Source organism: Urocitellus parryii, chromosome 11 (genome assembly GCF_045843805.1).
Source record: "Urocitellus parryii isolate mUroPar1 chromosome 11, mUroPar1.hap1, whole genome shotgun sequence".
NCBI lineage: Eukaryota > Metazoa > Chordata > Mammalia > Rodentia > Sciuridae > Urocitellus > Urocitellus parryii.
Window position 1 is genome coordinate 35,089,105 of NC_135541.1, and position 22,768 is coordinate 35,111,872.

Genomic DNA, 22,768 nt, shown 5'->3' on the forward strand with positions numbered 1-22,768 from the left:
CTATAGTCCCAGCCCCTAAGGTTCTTTTTTAAATAAAGGAGATACAGAGCTGATGGAGAATGTTAAGGAATGGGAGAACTAAACAGTGAGAATATGAAGTTAAGATTAAGGGAATAGAGGAATGTACTGAACAACAACAAAAAAATGGGTAAATAGTATTCTAGGTAGTTTTTATGTTTCTTTAGCTAAATCACTGTTGTTCTTGTGGTGAATGAGAGCCAATTATGGGTTGTTGAGGTTAAAAAAAAGTTGATTCTAAAGAGCAGGTTAAATCTTCATTTGGCCATTTGCACATGTGATTGATGAGACTAGAGTAGCACTTGAAGCTGAGAGGAAAGTTGATGTGTCATTATTTTTGGAGAATTTAGAAAACAAATATTTCTGTAAAAGTACTATTTCTTTTTAAAAAACAAAATGCTTTCATTTATGAAGGTTGAAATATTTTGTTTTATTAAACATTGCTTGGGTATTGCTAGATTTATTGCAAATTTTATTTTTCTCTAGGGTTTGGATTCAGGATTTGTTCCTAGTGTCCAAGACTTTGACAAGAAACTAACAGAGGCAGATGCTTACCTACAAATCTTGATAGAACAACTAAAGGTATGCATAAGTTTATATATTGAATTGATATAAAGACATAATGTTACTGAGTCTGATTTTGAGTAAAAATTCTTTCTTGCTATAAATTTATAGTCCTCATATGGTTCTTCAGCAGTTTTAAAGCTGACTTATTTATATCTAATCTAATTATATTGGTAAAAAGCATATTTACATAATGTGCTTTTTGGTCATTAAGGAAAAGGTAAATATCTAGATGTAATTAGAAGAAAATAAGACTTGGCTTATTTTACATTCATATTCTGTTTAAAATTTCTATGAAACTGGTAAGGTTTAGTGGCTCAGTCTCTAAGACCTTTTTTTTTTAATTTTAGGGAAAAGTGTAGGCGAGACAGCTTAGATATCTTTTATCATTGCAGAGTAAATTATCTTCTTTCTTTCTTTCTTTCTTTGTTTATTTAGAAAATTCAGATCTAGGTTTAATGTTGTCTTCCTAGGTATTCCCTACACCCATCTTCAGTTCCCAGTAGATACAAATAAGATAAATAATTAAACTGCAATTTAGGGGAATATTGGTCTCCAAGTAATTGGAAGTTTAATTATACTGCTTGAAAAGATTAAAAGCAATGTTCCACTATTTACAAAATTATTTTAATTTCTACTTTAAAATGAATTAAAAGCAGAGGTCTTAGGAAGAAAGGGAGTGTTGATAAACTTGGGAGACAAAGCAGACAGAGCAGAGTTTGAATTGATATTTTAAGTTCTTAAAAGTGGTGTGTTTTCTTTGTAATTCTACCTGAATGATTAACTTTTACTGTTTGCAGTCAATCACATGATGGAACATAACTTAATACAATGTCAAAAATATATGCTGTATTGAAAATGCATATACATCATCTGTGGAAGAAATATGTTTAAGAATTTTTGCTTCTGTGTTTAGGAACTGTACACAGTGCACTAAAGTGGATTGATGTTATAACCTGTTTTTTTTAATTCTTAATCCTGTAGCTTTTTGATGACAAGCTTCAAAACTGTAAAGATGATGAACAGAGAAAGGTAACTTAAATCACCGTGATTTTGACTTAAAAAAGCCTTTTGGAAAATAACAGATACACCAATCAGTATTTTGACTATTATGATAGTATTATTGACTTATTGTAATAGTACTGTCAGTGAACCTTATGGGAATTTTCTAGTGAGTTTTTGTTATGGTTTTCTAAATAAAAGATTAGTATACAAAACTTTAATATTATTCCTGTTTTGTAAGTTCTCTCATATATAATGTGTTGAAGGTGGAAAGTATATTTTATTAAATATACATATGGTCACTTCAGATACAAATAAATAAACGGGCAAGAATTGTCAGAACAAACAACTGACATATAAGGAAACATGCTTTAATTATAGTTCTACTGTTCTTCCCATCCTTGGATTTCTGATGTCTACTTTGTAGTTTGCATATTGTTTTCTCTTTTTTTTGGGGGGGGTGGTTCTGCTAGGGATTGAACTCAGGTGCACCTAACCACTGAACTACATCCCCAGCCCCATTTTGTATTTTATTTAGAGACAGGGTGCCAGCAGTCTGGCTGGGCACAATTCGGGAGCTACTTGTCAAAAGAAAGGAACTTTATTTTTAGAACCACACTTGCCAAACAAAACAGTTCCTCAGGAAAAACCCTCAGAGCCCAAATGCCACCTCCGGCTTCCCACAAGCCTCTCACACAAAAAAACAAGCCTCTCCCACTCCCACAATCCTCCTGCTCTTGAGGCCGATTGGCTGGGTCGCATGGGCGGAGCCAAAGAAGTCCCCCAATGAGCAGCTCCATGGTCTGAAAAGGCAGGGAAACAGCCCAATGAGCATCACCGCAGAGGAGCCAATCAGCTAGATGTTGCTGGGGCCGCTGTGAGCCAATCATCAGCTGGGAGTCTGGAAGTTTGCTGGCAGCTGGAAGTTTGCTGGGGCCCCTTTGGCTGTGGCTCTCAACAATAGGGTCTCACTGAGGTGCTTAGCACCTTACTTTTGCTGAGGCTGGCTTTGAACTCACCATCCTCCTGCGAACTCAGGATTCTCCTGCCTTGGCCTCCCTGGTACTGAAATTATAGGCATGTGCCACTGCCCCCAGGTTGTTTTCTATTTTCTAAATTGGTATTTTTCCTCTCCTGGCTAGACTTCTTGATGCAACATTGTTGTTATTATTTTCCCTTTTTCTGACTGTATCCTTGCATTTGACCCTTTAAGACTTGTTAATAGTAGTGACTCAGGTTCTAATTCACCTACCGTTAATTCTAAATTTCGTCAGTCCAGTCCACTGTCATTTTTAAAACAGTTTTGGAAAGGATAAGATGATTCTGAAAGAAAACATTTTAAAATTACATAATGAAACCTACAGAAAAAAAATCTTGTATTCAAAAAAGGAATAAAATGTTTTATGTTAGTCTTACAAATCTTGAATTGAATCACATGAATTCCGTTTAAGACGGTTTAACCAAAATATGTCTTGAGTTTTTAATTTTAATCTTCTGTTTAGATTTAAAAATATAATCAAGTACTTTCTTCATAATTTTACATTTGCTTAAAATAATGAATACATTTCTAGTAAAATTCTTTATGACTAATCAGCAAAAACAAACTAGTATATTTATATCTCTAATTATTTTTGTTGAAACATTTTTCACAGAAAATTGAAACTCTCAAAGAAACAACAAATGTAAGTTATGTGTTTGATAAACTGACTGTATTATAAGGTGCTGTATATGTTATCTCTGTATTAAGTTGCTGATATTGATAAGAACAATTGAGGCTTTAGTTTTTATGGATTTTTACAGGGATGTTTTAAGAATTATATTAGCATCCAGAGGAATTTAAACCAATAAAATAATCCCTGTAATTGAAATTGACTTCATGTACCAATTTATCTATTTCTGGTCTTGTCTGAGATCCTTGGATAAAAGGTAATATTTATTCACTAGTGTAGGTTGAGTGAGTATCTCTTATACGAAATGCTTGGGACCAGAAGTAGTTCTAATTTGGGGTATTTTGGATTTGAGAATATTTTTACACAAAATATTATTGTATCAAGTATGGAATTTTATACTCTGGCATCCTGTCAACATTCAAAAAGTTACAGATTTTGGATTTATTTTTTGTGGGGTGGGTGGTACTAGGGCTTGAACTAAGGGGCACTCAATCACTGAGCCACATCCCCACCTCTATTTTGTATTTTATTTTAGAGATAGGGTCTCATTGAGTTGCTTAGCACGTCACCATTGCTGAGGCTGGCTTTGAACTCATGATCCTCCTGCCTTAGCCTCCTGAGCATCTGGGATTACTGGAGTGAGCCACCGCACCCAGCTAGATTTTTTATTTTTAATTTTTGGATTAGGAATGCTCAACCTGTGTATATTCTCTTGTAATTAAAATATATTGAGATTCGATTTATATAGTGTACTAGCCTTCTGACATTACCTGACAGACTAATCATGGGATATCCTCAAGAGGCGGGCATCTTTTATATAGTATAGACTTTCGAATTTGAACTGATTTTTTGGTATTTTTAAGCTTCAACATTATGCAACCATTTTATTTGAAGTAAGATCCTAAAATCCGTGTTTTGTTTTTATAGAGCATGGTAGAATCTATTAAACACTGCATTGTGTTGCTGCAGATTGCTAAAGTAAGTAAATTTACTTTCGATTACCTTCATGTAATGGATTCAGAAATTCTAATGGCATTTTCCTTTTAATAACCACAAAACTCAAGTTCTGAAATACTACCTTTCTATGATAAACTGAATTGTGGAGTTACTGATATTGAACAACGGTTTTGTTTGGATGTTATCTTACTTATGTGTGTCTGTGTTGGTAACACTTTTTCTCAGTGGTTGGGAAGGAAGGGAGCATGTTTTAATTACTCACCCTTTCTTTCCCTTTTACCCATTTTTATAGCTTGGAACAAGGCCATCTTTTGCAAAATCTTTTTCAAAAGATTTTTTTTTTTTTTAGAATATATAAGGGAATTAAATTTTAGCAGTCAGTTTTCTTATCCATAATGCAGAAAGAATATAATACAGGCATTTTTAAAATTATGTTTGATATAGGTTTTTTTTGTTTTTTTGGTGTTTTTTTAGTATTGAAGTACATCAATGAAACCAGTGCTCTAATTGATGTTTTTACTCATGGAACAAAACATATTCTGTATTATTGTGGGTTAAAATTATTATGTATATTGTCTGCTTTTCTGAAAGATTTACTTAAATATTGATTGCCTAAAATTTTCAAAAGAATTTTTATTTTTTGTGAATGAGCTTACTTTTTACAAAAGATTTTCCCCTTGTTATTCCTACCTATTTTTATCCTGCAGTTAAAAACATAGGTAGATAGCTCAGTGGCCAGGTTACAAATGATGTTTATGTGAGTTTTTCATTGTTGGTCTGCTTTACTTACTCAGTTACACATAGATGTTTGTTTAATTATGGAAACTTTTTTTCTGAGCATTGTTATTGATGCAATGGGATAGGGCAATCTGTTTTTGTTTGAGTAGTAATGGTATTATGCTTATAGGATAAAGGGGGAGTGAATTGTCATTTTCTTTTGAAGCCAGACTCAACATTAGCATACTTAAGTGTCAGAACTTAGGGCTTGCATTCACCTTATAGATATTCTTGACCACTATGCCAGCTTCCTATATGTCTCTAAACTTTTCATCTACTTTTGTGGATCAGAATCTATTCTGAAGCTAAGAAGAAGGGAGGATAGGACTGGAGGCATGAAAGGAGTAAGATTTTTGGTTTAGTTTTTCTTGGCTCTTGAATTACATGGGTGACTGCAGGCCTATAGTTACCCAAAACCTGTATATATTTAACTAGTAAACTACACCAAAAGTGTGTAGTTGAATAGGTATTTTAGGGCATTCATATTTCCTTCTCTGGAAGATGTTAGAAGAAGAAGTGATACAGTGTACACTGTTGGAGTCATCTCTGGAAACCACTCAGGATTTTAGATAGCTGTACAACATTTCACTCCAGGCTTTTTCACATTTTATCCACTCATCAAGAACATTTTTGGTGTGCTTCTCTTTGAAGTGTGTTTTGATTCAACGTATTAAAGCTCTTTTCTAGAACTTTCTATAATTTAGTCTGAACATGCAACCTATTTTCATCCAGCTCAATAGACCTACATTTCAAGGTCCTTCAGAATGAGTAATTCAGGCCAAATAAATGGAGTTGGACTTTTTATTTAATTTCAGAAGGAAGTTTTATTATTAAGGGTTTTTTTTTTATGTGCAAATACAACTCTCCTGTGCCCATATGAACTGTGTATGTCTTTAACCTAATTTAATTGTAAATCAGACCATATTACTTGCCTAATCAAAAATGCTTTTCCATTTTATTTGAAATGAAATCTAAACTACTTAGCATAACATACCATTTGAGCCATCACTACTCTCTTCTTTTCTCCTATCCTTGCTTAATCATACCATTCAATAACATTGGCCCATTCTAGGGATTTTTACTTGCTTTTCCCTTCACCTGGAGGGAACTTCCCATAGATTTCCACCAGACTCCACTCCCTTACTTCACTTGATTCAGATTTCTGCCAAATAAAATGTCTTTGGAAAAACCTCCCTGGCACCTCTACCTAAAATAATTTCTAACTCCCACTAGTTTCTTTTAATCATGGTCTTGTATCACTAACCAAATTTACACAGTGTATTTGTTTATATGTTATCTCTACATGCGAGTCAAATCTTATGGCAGCCTGAGCTGCCATAACAAAATAATATAGATAACAACAGAAATTTCTCATTTTGGAAGCTGAAAGTTCAAGATCAAGGCTCTGACCTTTTTCATTTCTGATGGGGGGGCTTCCTTTTTGGTCTGGAGACACCCTGTAAATTCATATAGTCTTTCCTTGATGTATGTACACAGAGAAAGCATAAGTTCTCTGGTCATTCTTCTTTTATGGATACTGATCCTATTTATTCAGAGCCCCATGTTTTTTACCTTATTTAGCCTTAATTAAATCCTTAGAAGCCTGTATCCAGTTATAGCCACTTTGAGGATTAGACCTTCAACATAGGAATTTGGTGGAGGGGGGCACAGACATTCAGTCAATAATAACAATGTATTCTCAGTATCTATAATATTTGCCTGCCACATAATTGAGTGATTTTTCTAATGCATAATTTTTTAAAATGATTGCTTGGTTTATATTTATACCAATATTTCCACTATAGGTATGATTCATTTCATTTAGCTGCCTTTACTATGCTGTGATGAAATTTTGTTTTTAGTTGTAGGTGGACACAATATTTTATTTATTTATTTTTATGTGGTGCTGAGGATTGAACACAGTGCCTCACATGTGCCAGGCAAGTGCTCTACCACTGAGCCATAACCCCAGCCCAGAAAATTCTTATATGTTAATCGTTAGGCAAACCTAAACAGTTAACTGATCTGTGATTAAGAGACAGTGTTTTGGGGGCTGGGGTTGTAGCTCAGTGATGGAGCACTTGCCTGGCACATGTGAGGCACTGGGTTTGATCCTTAGCACCACATATAAATAAATAAATACATGTATTGTGTCCATCCACAATTAAAAATATTTTTTAAAAAAGATACAATGTTTTAAAGTAATAATAAGAAGCAACATTGCACAATCTTACAGAACATAGACTCTGGACCCAGAATGAGTTTGATACCAGTTCCATCACCAGAGCAAGTTTGTTTATCCTTTCTGTGCTTTGCTTTATATTCTGTGTAAAACAGTGATATTAATAGTACCTACCTCTTACTTATATTGTGAAATTTAAGTGGATTACTATTTGTAATGTTCTTAGTATTGAGCCCTAAGTATTTCTTAAATATAAAAAAAATTTAGGAAGGTAAATTTAAAGTGACAATATAACATTTTGATAAAAATGGGAGAACTTCTATCCAGTAATGGAAATATAAATTGTCATATCCACTTTAGAGGACTATTATTCATTGGCAGGTTAATAAAGGAGGGTGATAATGCCATCTAAGACTTCACAGTGATCCAAGAAGTTGACTTAATTTAAACCTTTTTGAGGCTGATATATATTCTAGCAGAAATAAAATTTTATTCTTCAAGTCTGTATTTTTTTCTTTCACGTGCTTGGTAGTATCTTTTGAAGTATAGAAGGTTTTAATTTTGGTGAAGTCCAACTTATCAGTCTCTTTTATTGCTGTGTCTTTGTTGGCATATCTAAGAAATCATAGCTTGATCTAATGTCACACAGATTTTGTTCCCATGTTTTTAAAATTTTAGCTCTTTAAGTCTACTTTGAGTTAATATTTGTGTTGTGATATGAGGTAGGGACCCAAATTCGTTTATTTTTTGTTTTGTGAATGAATATCCAGAATCCCAGTCCCTTTTGATATCTTCTCAACATATAATTAGGAAGTTTATGAGCATAAAATTAAGAGGGCATTCACTAGACTACATTGCCTGATTAGAGAGGTGGGGATATGTTTCATTTTTTTTTTTTTTAAATGATGGACATGGTTTAAAAAATACCAGAGTTTATAATTATGGTCAAAAGTCTCCCAAAGTTATGTGGTGCTCGTGTTTTTGTTGACTATCATATTTTCAGATCTCAGTCATGCTGGTATGTTTAAAAAAGAGAATAACCATCATGTATAAGAATGAAGGGACTTATAACCAAATAAATCTGGTGTAATTTAAGTAGGAAGTAACATTGGACTCTTTCTTTGTTTCATTAAAATAATTAATATTGAATTCAATAGAATCTCTGGTTGAGATTTTGCTTTACCTCACCCATTAAAAGGCAACTTGTAGTTTATTTAGAAAATAAAAACAAGAAAGGAGAAAGGGAAAAAGTGAGTGTAATAGAACAAAAATCCTAGAATTTATATGGGAGTGGTTGATGATAGTAAGGCATGTAACAGCCTGTGGGTTTAGATTTGACACTGCCTTAAAAAATAAACCACAATGGCAACTCAAATAATAACTGATTTAGAGTAGCATATGCTACTAATCGAGAATTTTTTAGGGGGGAAATGTTAGATGTTTATCTTAAACTATACTAAGAAGTGCTGGTTTTAAATGTGATATACTTTGTCAGTAATCTATTGCCTTTTAACAATTCACCCCAAATTTTGAGTGTCTTAAAATAACTTCGTCACTTACTTTCCGCATAGTTCTGCATTTTGGGTAGGCTTCATGGCTTGTCTCTGCCTTGTTCAACCTTGGCTTGATTAGAGGCTGGAGGATCCACTTTCAAGATGGCTCACTTACATGGCTAAGAAGTTGGGTGGGGTGGGAGGGTTACGTTCCTCTCCATATAGCTCTTTTCATGACGGCTTGGGCTTTCTCACAGCGTGCTAGGGTTCCAATAAAACAAGATAGAGGTTTGTGGCATTTAGAAGTCAGAATAATCATTACTCTTATACTGGTTGGTAGATAACAGTCACAATGTTGAATCCAGGTGGATTCAAAAGTAGGGAACATGATGTCTGCCCTTTTTTAAAAATATTTTTAAATTATTTATGGACCTTTATTTTATTCATTAATTTATATGTAGTACTGAGAATTGAACCCAAAGCATCACACATGTGAGGCAGGTGCTCTACCACTGAGCCACAACCCCAGCCAGATCTCTGCTTTTTTTTTTTTTTTTTTAAGAATTTAACCTTTATTTATTTGTTGTTGTTTACTTGTTTTTATGTGGTGCTGAGAATCAAACCCAGCCCTCATCTGTCCTAGGCTAGCGCTCTACCGCTGAGCCACAACCCTAACCTGGTCTCTGCCTTTAAATGGAGTTATTTGGGCTGGGGATGTGGCTCAAGCAGAAGCGCGCTCTCCTGGCATGCGTGCCACCCAGGTTCGATCCTCAGCACCACTTACAAACAAAGATGTTATGTCCGCTGAAAACTAAAAAATAAATGTTAAAATAATCTCTCTCTCTTTAAAAAAAATGTTTTAACATGACTAATTTTTTCTGTCAAAAAAGTAAATGAATAATGATAAACGAATGAGTTTTTCTGTTTTACTTTCAGATTGCCTGTCTTTATTAAGACAAAGCCTTAAGCCTTATGTTATAATTTTGGTTCTAAAAACCATCATTTGAGTGTGAGGAATAAGTATGTTCCATCTTCTTCTTTATCCTTTTCTATTTTTATTTTGAAAAATTTCCAAACCTGCTTTGAATTCCTCATATAAATTTTTGTTTCTTAGAAATTAAAAAAAAAAATGTTTTAAATGGAGTTATTTTGGGACATTTTAAGCTACCATATGTTTATAATTCTAAGAAAGCCTTTTGGAAAATCAGTCTAATATTTAGAAATTAGAAGAGGAAAACCAAAAATCAATTAAATTTTCATCTGAGCAAGACACTTTCTTTTCCATTTTTCTTTCTCTGTAAGTTTCAGTAATTTATTTTCAACTTTCTTTGTATTCAGAATTACTGAAACTTTGGGTGCTTTAAATATATAGTTAACTTAGTTGTGCAAATAAAAGGGAAAATGTCAACTTGAATTATGAGAATATTAAAATAGAGGTACTTTCAGGGATTTGTAAAATACATGCATCATGCCAAGGGTTCCCAAGACCACCTGTGGGTTTGGAGATTATCTAGAAGGACTCACAGCTGTGACCTACTACAAAATCAGGAAAATGAAAAGACACAAGGAAATGTCCAGAGCAAACCAAGCAAGAGTCTTATCCCAGTGGAGTCATATAGGATGTATTTAATTCCTCCAGTAACAAATCATGATTTGTTATCTACCTAGGAAAACTCATTAGACACCCTTTGCCTAGAGATTTTATTGGAGGATTGTCACATATGCACTCTTTTGACACTTAATACCATTCCAGGTTTAAAGAAGAAAATCGGGTGTTCAGCATAAACCTTAGTGCTTCCATAAACAGCATAGCTACGTTGAGCCACTCTAACCAATTATGCTGGTGGGAACTTTCCTGTAACCAGAGTTACCAGATACCAGCTAAAAGGACAGTTTTGCAATCATGTTTTTCTAAGTCTTCAGATTGCTCTTGTTTGATGCTTTGGTGTATAGATTTCTGGAAAAAAAATCACAAATAAATGAGATATAGGTTGGCTGTTATGTTTAAAATCAAAACCAAAGATTAGTTTCTACTCAAACTTGGAACAGTGGTACTTGCCTGTAATCCCACTGACTTGGGATGCTGAAGCAGAAATGTGATCACAAGTTTGAGGACAGCCTGGGCAACGTAGTTGAGAACTTACCTCAAAAAATAAAGAGGGCTAGGATATAACTCAACAGTAGAGCACTCACCTAGCGTGCAGGGGCACTGGGGGCAAATCTCTAGTATCACAAAGAAAAACAACAATAAAAAACTTGAAAGCTTCCAGATAGGTTACGGTTAAAACCTTAAGCATTTTGTTTAAATACATTAACTGCATGATGTTAAAATGTGAACTTTTTCCCCCGCGATTATGTTTGCTACTTTAGAGAATTGTTCTTTTACCAAAAAAAAGGGTTGGGGGGACTGTGACAACCCGAAACCTGGTTTATCTTGGCTTTATATTTGGAATCTCTCCAAGGTATCTAATAGAAGGAATACTATTATATTTCTGTGTCTATCTGATGTCTTTATTTTTGTATTACATTTATATTATTATACCTTTAGATAAAGCAAAAGATAGAGTATTAGTTTTCCCTTTATTATTAAAATTTTTTAAAAGCTTTTTTTTAGTTGTAGATGGACACAATGCCATTTATTTATTTTCATGTGATGCTGAGAATCAACCCCAGTACCTAACATATGTTAGGCAAGTGCTCTGCCACTTAGCAACAACCCCAGCCCAGTTTTCCCTTTATTAATAAAAACTAAATTTTATGCAGATTGTGGTGGCATAGACCTTTAATCACCACTTCTTGGGGGCCAAGGCAAGAGGGTTGCAAATTTGAGGCCAGCCTGGGCAATGTAGCAACCATTTTACACGAATGGACATGAAGAAATTCAAAAAAGATAGTTTTTTTTAGGTCATAGTATTCTAAAAATATACCAATCTTAATAATCATCTTACCTTTAAACATTTTTAAGGTGTTTTTTTTTTCTTCCCTACATTTCTCTCAGTACAGACTTTCTCCCCCAAATATTTGATGGTTACTTCCTATATATATAGTACTTGTCCAGGAAGTATTTTTTCATCTCTTGAGGATGAGACAGTCCCAAAAGATTGCTCATTCCTCCTGTATGCATCCATGTTGGTCACTGAGGCACTCAGGAGAGTGGGAAGGAAGAGGATTGAAGAGTTCAAGATATATAAGATGAATTCTTAGGTTCCTTCCACATGAGGAATGAATGTGTGTTGGCAACTCCATCACCTTCCCACCCTTTAAGTATATCCTTGTAGTGGCAAGGCAAAATAGCTTATTTGTTAAGAGCATGAATTCTGGAATGAGACTGCTTGTATTGGAACCCTGGCTCCCTCTATTTCAGTTTTCTCATCTGTCAGGGGGAATAATAATAATAGAACCTATATTATCTGGTTGTTGTTGGAGTACATGAGTTAATATACCTTAAAATGCTTGCCAGGTATTAAGTATTGGCTGCAACATCATCATAGTACAGATATAGCAATTATGGTTACTGAAACAAAAACAATTACTTTTTTTTTTTTTAGGAAGTAATAGTCTAATTCTGACAACAGTAACCCGAATATGTGCAGTTGTGTCCATTTCAAGTTTTTCAGGGTATGTGATTGCCACACCTTGAAAGTACAGTGAGAGTTTGGGAATTGTAGGGATTGGCATAAATGACTATAAAGTTTAAGCTAAGAAATATTTAGGATCATCAACCCTAAATTAGTACATCACTTTTAATTGTTAGTGCAATTACAACTTCAGTTTAATAGGTTATTTCCTCAGCAAACTTAATTAAAATGTCTATGTAGAAAATGAATTGTCATGCTATTGACGTTGATTGTTTTGTAGCTAGCAATGGAGTTATGTTTGGCTAGGAATGTACAAATGGAATTTGTACATACATTGTAGTATTCTAACACTATTGCTTACGTAGTAAAATAAGCTTTCTTAGTAGAAAAAGTACACATGGGATTACTTAAATAAAAGAATAAAGTTAATATTCTTAACATTTTTCCTAAAGGACCAGAGTAATGCGGAGAAGCACGCAGATGGAATTATAGTAAGTTTAATCTAATCTTTTGTTTCCTTTTACTTCTGCAGAGCATTATAACCAGTCATGTCAGGAGAAACCTGAATTTCTACTCATTTTTCAACGCAAATTCCTTTTTCACTTACTCACTGCTTTTTGTTATTAACTCTTGCAATTTTCTGTGAGCTCTTTAAGTTGGCCATCTTTCAACAATCATTTGGAGAGGAAATGACAATCTTAAAATTATTTCTAAGTATTGGTTTCAATTGAATCACTTTGCATGTGTTACTTGATGGGTTAATCATGGTATGAAAACAGCTTTTATAATTAAATAAGGCATAAGCAGGAAGTAGCCTCTCTTTTTGCCCTGAAACTTTACAAATGTCAGCTTGTCTGAGATCTGGAAACATTTTGTAAATCTTCACAACCATCTCATGTTTATGAAAGGATGAGCATGTTATTTTTATATTTGGCTTAAAATGGAAAGCAGAAGTTAGATATCTGTGTTGTTTGCATATTTCCTAAGAAGGCAAAATACAAGAAATATCTTTGAAATATGAATTAAATACAGTATAATTTCTATTTCTGTGTTCAAAGTGTGAGCCCTAGTGATATAATACAATTACATGAAATAAACAGAACATAATATCTTACTGAGATATCATTGAAGATTGTTAGCCTCATGGGAAAGGACTTTATGTGTTCGTTGTCCAGTAACTCCTGGTCCCCAAAGACTACTCCTAAGGAAGCTTGTGTTGGCAGTTATTTTCATGTCCTTTCCCTCTAAGCCAAAGTTAATAGTGTTAAAAAATGGACAGGATTTTATAAAGCATACCAAAAATGTTTGATTACTTGCAGTTATGAGCATTTGTCAAGTTTATACTCAGAGGAAATTTAAACTTGTAGAAAACAAACATATTTGATTCATTTGCCCAAGAACTGAAGCATTTTTCTTTGAGAGTTTTTATTTTGAAGAAAAGAACTGTTCATGATGTCTTAGATCCACATTGCTTGGACTTACATTACAGCCCTACTGCTTACTACCTGAGATCTTTAAGCAAGTTACTTAACCTTTCTGATTCTTATTTTCCTTATTGATAAAGAAAGCTGAAACGTTCTGCCTTCAAATGTTATAAGGTACAGAGTGATCACATAGTATTCAATAAATGTTAGCTGTGTGTACTTATATGTATATATAGTTCATTATATTATTTTGCATGAGTTTCATTAATGTCCTAACAAATTAGGGCCTGAAGATTATTTGTTTGAACTTCTGAAACTCCTGCACATTTTTCAAAGCAGTATATAGAATATAATTTTACATACTTTAACCTGAAGTTGATTGACCAAGAACCATAGATAAATGTAGAATAGTTACTGTTTTCTGTCAAAGACAATAAGATTGAATACTTTTAATATACATACTGTCAAAAAGACAAAACTATATATATAACTAACAAACTTAGTTATAGATCTTATTAGCTTTTATTTGTGATTCATGGATTGTAGAACCTCCATCCTATTAAAATAGAATGAGATCTACTGGGCAGTACAGAACAATGGGTTTTGTAGGTTAGGAACAAGGAAACTGAACAGTAGAAAAACTGATTGGTTAACATCAGGTTATTTTTTTTGTAACCTGGGTTAAAGCAGAGAGGACTTCATTATTACACTGAATCAGATAGATGGGAATCTCCTATGTTCTGGAAAAACTGATCTCCTTTGAATTTCAGTTTGATTATGTAGCATTTAGCATGAGTGACTCCATTTGGTTTGGTCTCATCTGTTGGGGCTAAATATAGGAGCTTAGTTCAAAACAGTAATTGCCATAATTTTCATTTAACAATATAAAGAAGTTTAAAAAGGTATTTTCTTGGATTGACAAGCCTAATATTAGAACATTTCATTTGGAAAGATTATATCCAAAAGACAAAATTCTGGTACCTGATTTTCCAAAGTTACTTTATTTATTAGTCTCTTCAATGAGAGGGTTAAGGAGGTGATATATTCTCATTCCTTTGGATTAGAGCATTAGTGGTGGGATTTGCCCTTATGAAACACTTGGAGTCCTTTAGAGAAAAGCACTTTGTAACAAGGAATTTAAAGAGTAGCTCCAAGACTTGTTAAGATGCTTGTATAATGACTTGATCTAGATCTGAAAAAAGAATCTTAAAGTAATAATAGGAAGCCCATAGAGACCATATAATCCATTTTTTCTTTATTTTATAGGCTGGATTAACTGAGACCCACAGATAAGATGCTTGAGGGGTCTAAGGAATTAAAATCCCAAGGCTCTGTTTTTATCCTTTTCTCAGTGCTTCAGAACATTCCCTACTTTTCTAAGTTTTTGATTAATAATGATTACTTTCAGGGTATTTTTCCTAAATGTCTTTTATTTCTCCGTTAGAATATCTATGATAAGAGGACTATTGTAGTGACAAAAATCATAATTCTTGTGTGGTTTAAGAGATCCGTCTTAATGATTTTAAAATGTTTGTAGATAGGGATTTTCTTGATTTTTTTTTAAAATTATTCAGACATTAATTGAAAACACTACAAAAACTTAATATTGTTAGTTGATTTTTTTAAAGTTTTTACAGATACTTTTTTGGGATTAGTCATTAGCCACGACCTGGATTTAAAATTCATCCAGACCTTCTTCCCCATTATTAAAAAAAAAAAAAAAAAAACCAGTAAGCTGCGTAGAGTCTTGTTTTTAAAATGTCATTGGGCTGTCAGAGTAATTTTTCTTGGAATCACAGAAACCTGGACTCCTCCCGCTAAAATTATGCCTTCTATTTGTTTGTTTCCTTTTCTGTAGTCTCAAAAAGAAAGCCTTCTTCCCATACTTAGTAGAAGGTACATCTTTGCCTTGAGTGACCATAAAACTGGACATTGTGTGACACAGAGTGGTGGATAGCAGTTGTCTAGGATGGAAAGATGAGATCTTCATAGTGTAGATCCATTAGCGTAATGATAGGTACCAATTTTATTAACACCAAAGAAATATTTATGATGAATTGTTTTTGAAGCACTGAATTGAGAGGTTATTGTTTTTGCTTCTTCAAATCTTCTTCACACCATTTTATAACTCCTAAGTTTTTCCAGTTAGCTTTACTATCTTATTTGGACAGTAATTGATTCATTTTCTTTTCTTACTGTGCTTTAAACTCTTACATGTCTGTGTAGGAAAGGTGTTTCATTTTCTCTTTGCATTTTGACTCTCCTTATCTATATAGCTGCCTTCAGGATTTTGCTGTCAGGAATGGGGCATTTTATTCACATGGGAGGGTTAGCACAAGAAGAACAGTTAATTAAAAATAACTACATTGTGTTTCTTTATCTCAGAGTACTATTAATCCTGTAGATGCAATATATCAACCCAGTCCCTTGGAACCTGTAATCAGCACAATGCCTTCCCAGACTGTCTTACCTCCAGGTATAGTATTTGGAAAAATGTTTCACAGATTCATTGATGAGAAAAAATTTACCTTATATGGTCATTATAGTAATCTTAGTATTTTCTGTGTGTGTGGTTTTTTTTTTTTTAAGTAAATAAAATGATCATCAAAAATAATACAGCTGAGGGGCTAAGGTTATGGCTCAGCAGTAGAGCACTCGCCTCGCATGTGTGAGGCCCCAGGTTCGATCCTCAGCACCACATAAAATTAAAAACAATAAGTGTATTGTGTCCAACTACAACTAAAATATAAATATTTAAAAAAAAAACAGCTGAAAGTGGTAAAAGAAATTAATAGTATTTTGATATGGAAACTTTTGAAGTATGATGAAAGGGGCTTTAGTGTTCAGAGATGGAAGGCAACATGGACTTGGATTTGCTAGTAGGACAGAATTATTTATTTATTTATTTTTGTACTGGAGATTGAACCCAGGGGTGCTTCATTTACCATTGAGTTACATCCCCCAATTTTTTTTTTTTTTTTAAAGGTACAGTGTCACTGAGTTGCTTAGGGCCTGACTAAGTTGCTGAGGCTGGCCCTGAACATGTGGTCCTTCTACCTCAGCCTCCCACGTTGCTGAGATTTCGGCTGTGCGCCACTGTGTCTGGCTGGTAGAACAGAATTTTTTGACCCAGCATTCATGACTATCAAAGAAAACTTAGCATACCTTAATCTACTTAAGGGTAATCCAGGAATATTCAATTTGGAGGTATTCTTTTTTTTAATTTTTAATTTTTTTAAACATTTATTTTTTAGTTGTAGGTGGACACAATACCTTTATTTTATTTTTATGTGGTGCTGAGGATCAAACCTAGTGCCTCACATGCTTTTGTGAAATCCTTTATGAATTTTTTGCTCCTTAAGAGAATGAGCTTAATATTTATTACTTTGAGTACTAAAGAGGAGATACTGTGCCCTGTTTCACATTTTATGTGGTTTGGGACTTAGAACACATTATCAACAGAAGCATGTATTAGTTCTACAAAATAGTTATACAGAGCATTTGCCTATCATAGCTGGTATCTTGATATCTTGCCTGCATATTATCATTGAGTTTAAGAGGCTAATAGGTCAGAAAGAAGGAATAGCATGAAACCTAATAAAATACTATTTTAGAAATTTCTGAACTTTGTGATCTTGAATCCCAAACAATTGCAGTCAACAACAGTGTGTGTGTTTGGCTGTTTTCTCTAACTTATTTCACATATTCAAATCTAGAACCAGCTCAGTTGTGTAAGTCAGAGCAGCGTCCGTCTTCCTTACCCGTTGGACCTGTATTAGCTACCTTGGGACATCATCAGACTCCAACACCAAATAGTACAGGTACAGATTTGTGTAACCTTTTTTTCTTACAACTCTCCATTAACATTTACAATTTGTGTATGACTCCTAATGAGTAAAAGTTGAAGGAATATGATGTATATTTCTATTAGAAATAGTTTTATCATTATAGTACATACATGAAATAGTTAACTTTGTTATTGAATCAGAAGCTTTAGTAAGTAATTATAGTTTAAATAAAATATTGCAGGGTTTTATGTAGCTTAATAATTATTTGGGATTCATATTGAATTTTGGGGGAAATTTACTCAAGTTAGACTTTTGTGTACTTTCTTACTGTAAAGAGATCAGACAAGGGGCTTGAGTTGTGGCTCAGTGGTAGAGTACTCGCCTAGCATGTGTTAAGCCTCGAATTCGATCCTCAGCATATAAATAAATTAAGATATTGTGTCCAACTAAAAAATAAACATTTAAAAAAAATGAGACACGTGAAATAAATCCTTTTAAAAAAAAGAGATCAGACAATATAGAAGTATACAGAAAAGCTGAAAGTCCTCATTAGCACCCTTCCCCGATTTACATACATGTTTGTACAAATGCACAAGTGTAATTTTATTTAGTTGTTTTCATGTTCATATAATTAGTCTACAATATTCTTTTTATAGCTGCCTGGTAGGTGTTACCTCTTTTTCCATTAATGCACATTTAAGTAGTTTCCAGTATTTTCCTGTTATAGCAATATTTTTCGGTGATATTTTTGTACGATACCTTTGGCACATAAACATTTATTAGTTTTTCACATTTTTTGCCACTTCATTTTAATTTACATCTGCTTAATTTGTTTAGAATTATGGGCTTTATTTTTTTCTCTAATTTACAGGTATACTATTCATGTTAGATATTAGATTTTTTTTTAAACATTAAATTTATGTTATACTATCTATAGAACCAAATTCAAGGAAGCACTGAGTGCTTTGGACCCTGTTAAGTCAGAAAGCCAAGGGCAGAACCACTCTTGAGAAATGGGAGATCAGCCCCACTTCTTCCTCCGCAGATTTCTTTCTGGGTAGGACTTTTCTTATGTAATAATGATAAATTCCCATGTGATTTAGCCTATTTCAAATCTTGAATTTGTGAATGCACTAATCCTGTTGTGTTGGTCTTTAATATTTAACCGTGTGGGCAATCTCTTCTGAATTTTGAAAGAAAAAAGGTCAACAATAGCCCTCTTAGAAGCTCTTGGGAAAATGCAAATAAAGAATTTGAGTATAAAGAAGTTGAAATGTTTTGGCTGACTTCTGTATTTTGTGAACTGAGTCACAATTCATTCTTATTGACAGTGGTACCAGTGATTTTTGTTTGTGGTTTATAAGGTTGGATTGTGAAGCAGACAAAATTTATCTGTTGAAAAATAGATAAAACTATTTACTAATCTTGAAAACAGGAGGAGCTTTTCCTTAGATTAATTTTAGTGTGATTATCTTTTTCAGAAGTATTTCAGAAAGAGATTATTTCAAGAATCTTACTATTGAGCTTTCATCCTTACTTCTACTTTCTCCACCCTCCTTTCCTTTCCTTTTTTCACTAGTGTGAAAAACAAAACAAAACAAAAAAAACTAAGAAATCATTTTGTTTGCTCTCATAAAGGTGCTCCCAGTTATTTGGTTTGTAGTTCCCAAACTCATTTTCTTCTTAGACCCATTTTCAGTGGTGTGATTACCTGGAGTACTTGCATGTTACTTAATTATTTGTAATTCCTAGTCTAACTTCTCCTATTCCAATAAGAGAAAGTTTCTTTCCTATCTTATTTCTGCTGTTGGAGAAAAAAAGAGAATTTAAAGTTATTTGCCTAGGTAAGTTACCTTTTGAATTTCCACAATTACTATTTTAAAAGTATTTTTGTGAACATGGCAACCAAGTGTGACAGACTGATTTGCTTTTTCTTAACTCTTGAACCAAAGATACAGGAATGGATTAAAAATCTGCAGGTAGCATTAGATTCATTTTCATTGCTGTTACCTTCCATTTCTTCCAGATCTGTAACCTTGGCTTTTGATTGCCATCAGTGATTTACTTTACATTAGCCTCTAGCAGGTATCTGCATAAATTGGCATGAATTATGTGACAGACTTAGATACATAGCAAATTAAGTTGATCTCAATTCTTTGTTTAATATATATTTTGGCTTTATTGCACCACTTATGCCAGCTGATCATTTTAGATTTGATAGTAGTCGTCTTTATCTGGCCTTCCATATCTTTGGTTAGACTCTTTAGGAATAGGAAGACATTCTTCCTAGCCTTTTCCTCTTCTGCATTCTTTTCCATACTAGCCCTCTGTTTTTATTTCAGTCCCTGAGCTCCAGGCATCCGACTTATGCTTAGGTGGAAAAGAAATGAGGAGCATGTGTAGTGTATGCTCAGAACTTTGTGCAGAGGTTTAGAATTTTTCATGTGACTTCTATGAAAAAGAAATAATGTGAATATAATATCCTGAACAGTATTCTAACATTTGTGTAGTGTTGCTATTTTTTCTGTATGTTTTCTATATGGTATATTTTTCATTGGGTCTTAGTATCTGGCCTCTAGTATAAAATAAGAGTTTTGGCTTCCCATTGGTACTGGTGTCTGTTTCAAGACTTCAGTATCACAATTCACATAATCAAAAGCACTGCCTTCCTAATATTAAAGAGAAATTCACCTTAAATTATAGTTTGGGGATATAGAATCTTTTTATTTATTTAAAAGACTATTTCCCCTTTCTGTAACATGATAGGCCTTTTCCTTGTTTACTTTAAATGTTGATTTTCTTTACAAAAAGTGTGGACACTTCTACTAACTTAACCAAACTCTTGATCTTAAAAAGGTCTGCTTTGCCCCATCTCCCTAATTACCAACATTTTTGCCCCTAATTTAAACCTTTTTAACTTTCTAGGCAGTGGGCATTCACCACCTAGTAGCAGTCTAACTTCTCCAAGTCATGTCAACTTGTCTCCAAATACAGTCCCAGAGTTTTCTTACTCTAGCAGTGAAGATGAATTCTATGATGCTGATGAATTTCATCAGAGTGGCTCATCCCCAAAGCGCTTAATAGAGTAAGTACATGAATAAAATGTGAATTTAAAAGACTCCTGGTTTTTAAAGATATAATTTGATTTTGAGACTGATGATAATGAGAAACTTGCTTTATAAAGTCTGCTAAAAGAACAACCTACTTTTCATTGGCTTATTGAGCAAAGTGAGTTCTAAGGGAGTTTTGCTTTTACTGCAGATTTAATCCAAATATAATTAGTAGCATCATTGTGGTAATGTTCCAACAATGTAAGTTCAACTCTGGAAACTTCTATAGCACCAACATTAGGAAAGGATCTAATCTGATTGCGCAAGCTATGAAGTATTATACAAGTAAGAGCAACTTAGAGTCTGTTGGGGGAACAGATAGACATGTATAATCCACAGAAGATACAAGGTATGGTGTTTTAGTCTGCTTTAAGCTGGGTAACTATAAACTGGGTAGCTTATAAATAACAGAAACTTATTTCTCACATTCTGGATGCTGGGAATTCCAAGATCAAGTTGCTCACCGCCTTGGGTGTCTGGTGGAGGGCTTGCTTTCTGGTTCATGGATGGCACCTTTGAATGGTTTGTTCTCACATGATGGAAGAGGCAAGATGGCTCTCTAGGACCTCTGTAAGACTAATCCTATTCATAAGAGTACCACCTCACAATCTAACTACTACCCAAAAGCTGTACCTTATACTATCACATTGGTCATTGAGTTTCAACATATGAATCTGGGGAGGACACAGACATTAAGACATGCAGTAAGAATAAGCACAAGCACAGAAAGCCATGGGACATTTTGAAGTCTTAAGAAGTCAGGGAAGGATTCCCAGAGGGAAGATTTGGTGGGGGTGGGGGATGGGGGGATGGTAATGATCCAAAGGTGAGATGTGGGTGAGTAGAGAGAAGGGAAATGGGGCTAAGGGGAGGGGTAAATGGAAATGTTTGCTTGCAGATGCAACCCTATTAGAAAGGTCTAGAGGCAAGGGGAGCTTGATTTCTTTGAGGAATTGTTAAGTATTTTGGTGTGACTGAAGTATAAGGTGTGGTAAATGGTTAAAAAGAAAAGCACAGAGCAGGGAAAGATGGGAAAGTTGACAAGGACCTGGGCATAAAAGTCTTTAGCTTTTATGAATTTTGAACATTTTTATCATAAGTGATGGCCACTACTGGTCAGGTCTGCATTTTAGAAATAGATTCACCTAAATTGTGTAAAATTAAATGTGGGTGGGTGGGGGGCACTGGATTACAGATAGAAAGACCAGCCAAAACCTGATAGTAATAATATTGGGAATGGAGGGAAAGGTTCTAGAGATAGTAAACAGGCAGATTTTAGCTGATCATGATGATATATTTTTCTTAGAAAATATTTTACATCATTGAGTAAAAGCTAGGTATGTACCATTTTGTACAGTGAATGTTTGAACTGCCACCCATTTACACGTAGCTAATAAGCGAAATATTTGTCAGCTCTAATAGTATATAAGTTTCTATTGTTAAGACTTTGGATTCTGAAGTCTTAAAAAGAATGGCTTCTAAATCTGTTTTATTTCAAAGGTGTGTGACCTTGGTCAAGTTATTTAATCTATGTAATCCTTTTCCTTATTAATTTCAACTTCAAGGGATCACTGTGAATATATAAATGAGAATAATATAAGTCAAGTGCTAAATTAGTGTCTGGCACATAATAATAGCTGTTATTTTATTTCTTTTTTGTATTGGGGATTGAACCCATGGGTGACTTACCACTAAGCTAGTCCCTAGCCTTTTTTATTTTTTATTTGGAGACAGGGTTATCACTAAGCTGCTGAGGCTGGCCTTGAATTTGTGATTCTCCTGCCTCAGTCCCCTAAGTCACTGGAATTACAGGCATGTGCCACCATGCCCAGCTAATGATAGCTGTTATTTTAAAAAGTGAATTAATCTTTTATATATTCTGCTTGTGTTTATCATAGATGTATTTGGCTTAGTTTTTCCTGGCATATTTTTTTTTTAGCTTTACTGCTTTCATGGGGATTGGTACTATTGTTATGACTTGGGTTTGCTTTCTAAGACAGTACAAATTTGGAAATTATTATATGTGAATTTATAAGCAAAGTATGATGAGGTAGTCCCTAGATATTGGATGTTGGTTTCTTTTAATAAGAAATTTTGTGTAGGGCCCTGGGGTTCTCTTAAATATTGAGAAATTTGGTATTTATCTATAGTTGCATCATAATGGCTCACAATCTCAGCTGTTATAAGAAAAATGATTACCAATTA

The 22,768-nt window shown here is 33.9% G+C and overlaps 1 protein-coding gene across 7 annotated transcripts in view; it reads left to right on the forward strand.

Moving 5' to 3' along the window:
- The window catches only part of Osbpl9 (oxysterol binding protein like 9), a 135,466-nt gene that overhangs the window by 95,272 nt on the left and 17,426 nt on the right, over nt 1-22,768 (forward strand). For 5 of the 7 annotated variants that reach the window (XM_026381764.2, XM_026381780.2, XM_026381775.2 and 2 more), the window contains 8 exons: nt 505-600; nt 1,567-1,614; nt 3,237-3,266; nt 4,182-4,232; nt 12,694-12,732; nt 16,051-16,141; nt 17,382-17,486; nt 20,379-20,538. In XM_026381764.2, coding sequence (XP_026237549.1) covers nt 505-600; nt 1,567-1,614; nt 3,237-3,266; nt 4,182-4,232; nt 12,694-12,732; nt 16,051-16,141; nt 17,382-17,486; nt 20,379-20,538 — 620 coding nt within the window. The remainder of the gene's footprint in view (nt 1-504; nt 601-1,566; nt 1,615-3,236; nt 3,267-4,181; nt 4,233-12,693; nt 12,733-16,050; nt 16,142-17,381; nt 17,487-20,378; nt 20,539-22,768) is intronic. The other 2 variants (XM_026381770.2, XM_026381785.2) reach the window with 1 other exon arrangement.